Below are 7,111 nucleotides of genomic sequence, written 5' to 3'. Positions count from 1 at the left end.
GATGTCGGCTAAAGTGGATCTGATTGAATAGAGCCCTAAATCTGTGTACTGTGAACCGCTGTACACAATAAACCACAACAAAACAGAAAAGTGTCGTAAACTTTCTCCTCAAAGCCTTTATTGTTACACAAATATGGACCAGGCAGTGCTGCTGCAAAGTTACACAGAGTAAAGGACAGCGTTTTCAAATCACATTGTTATTATCATCACATCAAACAACAAATAAAAAAAACGGCACTTCTGTAAAAAACCCTCCTCAGTTCCCCACTTCCTTATCCTACTACACAAAATTAAAGCGTTTAGTGATGTCATCACACAACACACGAGACAACCCAATAGCATTTCGTCAGGCATATTCAATGACAAACATTGTTCTCCACATGATAGATGCTTGTCCGTCTGGGTTGATATGAAACAGGTAGCTGGCTGATCATGGAGGTGTTAAGAGCATCATTTGTTTAATAGTCTCATCCTTTTTCAGATTGTCATAGGGAAATTAGTCAGTCAAAAATAGAGGCAGTTCAGTAGATACACTGCTGGTGATTGAATGGACCAAGTCACCCTCTGTCTTAATGGAAAAGTCCCTGAACATCCAAAGAATTCAGTCTATAGCTGGTCATGCCAGGGAGTTTTTCCAGTGAGGACAGAAGTAAGTGAGCAGAACAAAGCTCAAAGGTGATCCTAGAGGGAATTTCCCCTCTTATCTCACTGCACATTACAGACAGGTCCAAATGTTTTAGCAAAACAGTTGTGGGAGTAACGTTCAACTGTGACTTGACCACACATGGACAAGGAAGGACCATTTGTGGTTCTGTTTGGGTCGTATCGTTAACACAAGCAAACATCGAACCACTGAGTTCAGTGTAGTGTGAATGGGAGGACTGACTCCACACAGGAAACTGAAACACTGCTAGGATTTGGACTCGCATACCTAACAGTCTTACGCTGTTGTACGAAACATTTCATTATGTGTGAGAGACATTATTGCATTAAAGTGTACAAAATGTATCTGTAATAGTCAATGTTTTCCTATATCATTACTGAGCTTACATTGGAAAATGTAATTGATAGAGATCAGATGTCCATTGTTCAGGTTGCAGATAATACATGTGTGCTGTGACTACAATTTGGTGGGTTTGTTCCATGAATGATTCAACGTGTACCTATGTTGATATGTAATGATTATGACAATTCTGATGCAGCAAAAACAGTTTTAGGGAGAAAACGACTAAATGATACAAAATGATTCAATAAAAAATATATATTTAATTGCTTTAATAAAGTGTCAGTAACTGACATCAGTCAGAAGTTTGATGAAACCTCCTACCACAACCATCTCCAAATAATGTACTATTCCATAATCATCCTCATGTTCCTCCTCCTCTTAACGTCAAACAATCATTCAACTGTCCAACTGTCCCAATCCACCCTCAGAAGAATGCAGTACTTTACTCGTTTTCAGTCAACAAAAATAAAACAGTGGAGGGTCTGCCCTCGTCTTAAAAAATAAAAAAGCTACTTTTGCACTGGTTAGGCTTCCACAGAGGGAACAAGCACAGCTATGACCGACTGCGGTCGGACCTTATCGACCACAGTCAGTCCAGTGAGGACCAACCGGTCTCCCTACGAATGGAAGCCAAGTGACCCAGAGATATAAAGAGTAATTCTGCTCGCCAAAGAGCACTTCTTAATGTGATAAGAGAAAACAGAAGAGGTATTTACTGGTAAAATTCACAATCCAAAGCTTTGAAAATGTTAGGATGATCAGGCCAGGGTCAAAGGTCGCAGGTGAACGGAAGACAGACAGGTGAGGTCATCGTTATGACAACCGGAAGCCAATCCCCTGGAAGACCTGGTTTATAAAAACGTTTTTTGTTTTGGCTTTCTTGTTTTTTTCCTTACAGGACAAAGCTTCTACCAGAAACAAAACAACAGCGATTTAACAGTCACCACACAAAAAGAGCTACAGCAGAAGCAAGAAGTCTCATCCTTCAAAGCGCCACCCTTTCTTCTTTTTTACGCTTGAAAAACTTTTTTTTCTTTATATTTTCTGTAAAACACACGGAGTCACACACATCCACACATTATATTTGTCACAGACATCAGCCTCTCATACAGAATGGGTTCATCATACGTACAGTCAAACTTAATAGGGCTCAGACAGTGTTCTTTTTTAGTTTTTCCAACACCTTTCCGTTTTCACACACTCCTTGGGTTAGCTTACACAAACAGTTTATAATGCTGTGGGTTTAGGATGGTTAGGGTTCTTAGGGGGTTGGGGGTGGGGGAGTCAATATGACCCCATGCTTACATTAGCTTACAGAAGCAGCAGTATCAGGCAGCACCTCTGAACACTGTGCTGTGCTGCATGATATCAATCAGGCACACTTTACCACACAGCCCGAATAATGCTTTCATCATCTCCAGTTACCGCAATAAGATCATCAACCACATGATAACACCTTCTCTTAATAACACCTTCTCTCTCCCTCCCCCCTATTGAGTGCAGACTGGTACACTGCTTTTCTTTCTGGAGAATTGCTGTGGGTTTTCACACTATAAGGAGATTTCAGTGCCATCATCCTGGAAGGTTGGCCTGTGCCTTCTGTTTCTGTCCTCTGGCCCGGCACACACTCCCGGCAGAGGGAGTCTGCTCCAGGCTGCCTCCTCATGGTGAGTTTTGGCACTGCGGGCAAAGAGGACCGACGGACACCTTATCTTTCCACAAGTGGGTTCAGATTATTCTTTTTCGCAGTTATTTCTTTCTTTCATTTGTTTCCCCCCCCCCCTTTCTCTCTTTCTTTTGTTCTGTTCATCTTTCTACATTCCATCGATCACGAGGACGAGCTTCGTCGTGATAGACGGGGCTCCTTTCTGTCCCTTCCTATTTATTTTCTCTTGGTTTATTTCTTCTTTTTCTTTTTATTTTGAAGTGTCCAACGAGAGCAACGACAGTAAAAGAGAACGATAAATGCCAAAAGCACTTCATGTCATGTAGCGGGTGATCGCTCTCAGAGCGTAGAGCAGTTCCGCCTGCATACGCGCTTCCATAAGAAGCAGATTTACATGGACCTGGGAAAGGGAAAGAGAGAGTTACAACACAACACTACTCCATTTACATAGATCAAACTTTAAATGCTACCAATAGAAACATTAACCCATGGACCAATAAGTAAAATAAAATAAGAAGTTGTTCCTTCACCTTCTCGGAGTGCTGGAACTGCCTCCAGAAGCTCTCGTACATTCGTTTGGTGGTCTTCTCCGGGCTGCACACCATGGTCTTAATATAGACCTTAAAGCTGCGGTCTAACAGCTGGTTGATCTCCCCGTAGTCATAGTCGTCATACCTGAGACACACACACAGAGGGAGATCTGTTAGAGCTACTGATAAATACAGTTATTTCTTTACTAAGTACATTACCGTACGAAATGAATGCATTTTCTCAATGTATTAAACACGTGACAATATTCATGTTTTGAATCTAGCATATGTGATCTTGGAATAAATCAATTTGTATTCGTAGATTTGTGTTTGTATAGCGCCAGTGAGTGGCGTACCTGATGCCGAACATGCAGTGGATGTAGTTCCAGATAGCCCTGCGGAGCATGGAGGTGTCCACGTCTTTGTGCATGGCCATGGTGTTGTAGGTCAGGTTGTAGGCCATCTGGAACTTCTCATCCAGCAGCTGACCAACGTCAGGGTACAGACGGTTCACCAGGGAGTAGCCGTGGTCCTCCCAACTGTAGTCCTGAAGTAGAGGGAGGAGAAAAGAGAAGAAAGCAAGGTGTTAATCACAATGTCTGGATATCAATTGGTCAATCGGATAGATACTGCATAGTGCAACATTTAGAAAATGTCATCTTGAAGCTATTGAGAAAACTCCACTTTCCTTTAAAACGCCTCTTTCTGTCTCCCTGTTTTTCCGTAAGTGACGGTGTGTGTGTGTGTGTGTTATATACCTGCACTCTGAAGGTGGGTACGTGTTCTCCTCTCCTGGAGAAGTCCTTGTAGCCGTAGCTGGGGTCTTCAAAGTGCCTGGACACGTCTCTGGACGGCACACACTCCTCGTCCTCTGCTGTGGCCACCAGCATGCTCTCAGTCTTCTCCCTCTCGAAGCGTGTGGCCATCTCCTCCTGACTGGCCTCCTCTTCATCACGACACTCCTGCAGCAGCTTCATTCTCTCCATCAGCACCTCCACCTCACCAGACACCTAGACAGGTACACACACACGTTCTTGGGTCATACATAGGGTGACCACAACCACAAGAACCACTCAACTCACAACCACACATCTTTGTCAAAGCCGGTTACTAACAAAAACCCCAGTTTCACTTTCTCTCACACACACACACACACACACACACCCTCCTCCTTCCTCGCACCTGGTGGCTGCCTCTCTTCTCCTCCAGGTCGTTGCCGTGCCCATTGTCATTGGCGATGTCACAGACCCAGTACTGGCTGACGGAGGGGGGTCTGAAGGTGTGCCCCCCGTCACTGTGGATCTCAGGGGTGATGCCACAGCCGAAGGTAAAGGAGGCCAGGGAGTGGTAGTGTGTGAGGAGCACCACAGCATGGATCAGCTCAGCCAGGGACCAGCTGTGTTCTTCAGCCTTCAGCAGGTGCTGGGGAGGGGGAGAAGAGAGAGTTGATATGTCAGACAGTAGTTTCCTTTGGATGGAATCTTTTCTTCTCTGTCCATTCCTACCCCTTTCATATAACTAACCCTGTCAAGTAACAGCTGCATAACTCTGGTGTGCCTCCACCCATGATCTCAGTTACATAACCCTAACCTGTCCCTTTGTCCAGTCCTGGATGTGTGTGTCACAGGTCCAGCCCCAGCTGCGTACCTCGATGTGTGCCTTGGTAAGAAGCCAGGGCCGGTGGGCCAGGATCTTGTTGAGCTCCCCGAGGGCCTGCAGCTTCTGTGGGGCTCCGTCCAGGCCGTTCAGCCACTTGGGGTCCCCTCCCACCTGGAGGAAGTCGTTGACGTGCAGGTTGACCAGGTAGGAGCACTGGTGTCTGGCCGCAGCCTGGGAGGGAAGAGGGGGAAGGAGAGAGAGTTACGAGACTGTCCGAGAGTGTCTGTGTAGTGGTTAGTGTAGGGGGTAAGGGGCCTCACCATGATGCCTATGTAGTGGCGGTAGTGCAGGGATAAGGGCCCGTCCATCTGCAGCAGGTAGTGCTGTGTCCTCAGGAAGCTCTCCAGGTACTGTGGGTGGAAGCCCATCACCAAGGAGATGTTGTCAAGACGACCCAGTGCAGCGAATGCGTCCTCGAATATCGATTGTGTCCTCGGATCTACTTTACTGATTTGAAGGATCTGGTGCCAGAGAGCCAGTAAATTAATTTTTACTCTCAATCACTTATTGATATAATATGGCACTTTAATGTATTGTAATGGTAAGTAAAAGGTGAGTAATACTTTTCATAAGTATAGAAAAATCCTTTGTGGTACATAAAGCTGTTGTTCTCCTTACCTCTTTTTCAGGGATAAATCTACTTGGTCCATTCCCCAGTGGTCTTGGTATCCGTACTCCTGAGTCCTGCAAGACAAAAAGAGTACAGAAACACATTATAGTTCTGCAAGAACCAAATGCAACAGCATGCCAACCGTGCTCAGTGGAGTCAAATGCCAAAAGCTGGGGGTGCAAGCGAAAACCCTAAATGCTGTTTTTAGTACCATTTTGGCTGCGAGCCCTGACCGAGTAATATTGTACTACCTTCTGCAAGATACATCTCTCCCCTCTCTCCACTAGACCACATACTCGCTCTACAGTCGGGTTGGAGCATTGCAAGCCCAGCCTGTGCAAAAGAGAAATCCAACTCGCTTTGTTCACAATTTCGCTGCAGCAAGCTGCCATAACAGTAGTCTCTAGAAATGCGACAAAAGTCTCAAAATACACAAATCAAACACTTGATAGATACAATGTATCATGCGTGCTGAGGTTATGTAACCACTTGCAGTTTGAAAACATTTGATATACACTTGATACGTTTTAATAATACCCTAATTCATACATTATATGACACAAAGTTATTCGGAAAGGCTCGCATACTAAAGGATGTTATTAAAGGAACAAATTCAAGAAATGATTGACATCACATTAAACAGCCAACTGTCAGCAAACTGTCAACTTAAGAAGTCGCTGATCACGACATGTTCCCTATGGGCTCCATAGATAGCTCCGTTCGTGTCCCTCTGCGCAGCGCAATGAACTGGTAGAATGAATGACCTAGAAGACTCCGGGCCGAAGATTGCTAGAAAGCGACAACACTGTCTCGCATTCAAAGACACCAACCGAAAAATTGAGCTAAGAGCATATACCGAATAGCAGAGTTGACAATATGATGACAAAGCAGGCGAATAAATGTAGAGCTTTGACAAGCAACGCAAACTCCTCAAACGCATAAACAAGATTGGACACAAAAGAAAAGACTGCACTGCAGTTCCTTCACTCGCAGCCACAGAAAAACTGTCTAAAGGGACATGAATTTGTCACACATTAATACTCTAAATTCCACAACGACGGTGCACATAGTTTTAAAAACATGCATTCACTGTCAAAAGCATTTGCCCTTTATTTTCCTTTTCGCTTACCTTTTTGCTTAGCCGTTCACAATGAGTGCATATTTTATATAAGTCTGTTACTGTAAATGAATTATTTTCCATGGTTTCTGTTGCTGCAGTTGCGTGCCTCATAATGTGTCCTCAGTGCGATCTTGTGTTTCAGGTATAAAAATGTAAAGGTATATTTAAATGGATGTTTCCTTTCTCGCTTTGTTCCTTCAGGCACTGGGTAAAGTGCTCAGTTGTCAGCTGTTGCAGCCCCACAGCAGAATCCCGTTCGATCTCAGCGCACACACTCCGTAAATAAACTGAGCCCTGGTTGACTGACGTGCACAACAGCCAATCGAAAGGCGAAAACAACCTCCATTCATCCAATGAGGTATAAGGGGACGGAGAAAGGAGGCGTGAACCGTGCGGAGAGAGGATCTAAACATGAGCGCAGAGCGAGCCCCCAAGAAAACATAATCAATCATGTCTCTCCTTTTGTTCCCTGCTTCTGCCATTGATCATGACAATGGAAATCGACTGGCCACCATCCCTC

The 7,111-nt window shown here is 44.6% G+C and overlaps 1 protein-coding gene across 2 annotated transcripts in view; it reads right to left on the bottom strand.

Moving 5' to 3' along the window:
* Positions 1 to 91: 91 nt before the first annotated feature.
* Positions 92 to 7,111, bottom strand: part of LOC121552509 (sestrin-1) — a 91,072-nt gene continuing 84,052 nt past the window's right edge. Inside the window, exons 1-9 of one of the 2 annotated variants that reach the window (XM_041865465.2) lie at positions 6,601 to 6,854; positions 5,480 to 5,545; positions 5,122 to 5,322; positions 4,850 to 5,032; positions 4,385 to 4,624; positions 3,961 to 4,212; positions 3,559 to 3,749; positions 3,203 to 3,347; positions 92 to 3,072 (exon numbers count right to left, since the gene is read on the bottom strand). In XM_041865465.2, the coding sequence (XP_041721399.1) occupies positions 2,986 to 3,072; positions 3,203 to 3,347; positions 3,559 to 3,749; positions 3,961 to 4,212; positions 4,385 to 4,624; positions 4,850 to 5,032; positions 5,122 to 5,322; positions 5,480 to 5,545; positions 6,601 to 6,702 (1,467 nt within the window). In that variant the 5' untranslated portion in view covers positions 6,703 to 6,854 and the 3' untranslated portion in view covers positions 92 to 2,985. Of the gene's footprint in view, positions 3,073 to 3,202; positions 3,348 to 3,558; positions 3,750 to 3,960; positions 4,213 to 4,384; positions 4,625 to 4,849; positions 5,033 to 5,121; positions 5,323 to 5,479; positions 5,546 to 6,600; positions 6,855 to 7,111 lie in introns of those variants that run through there. The other variant, XM_041865464.2, reaches the window with a different exon arrangement.

The sequence above is a fragment of the Coregonus clupeaformis genome, chromosome 36, assembly GCF_020615455.1.
Source record: "Coregonus clupeaformis isolate EN_2021a chromosome 36, ASM2061545v1, whole genome shotgun sequence".
Lineage (NCBI taxonomy): Eukaryota > Metazoa > Chordata > Actinopteri > Salmoniformes > Salmonidae > Coregonus > Coregonus clupeaformis.
Note: the sequence above shows the minus strand (reverse complement) of the source record. Positions and strands in the feature narration are given on the sequence as shown.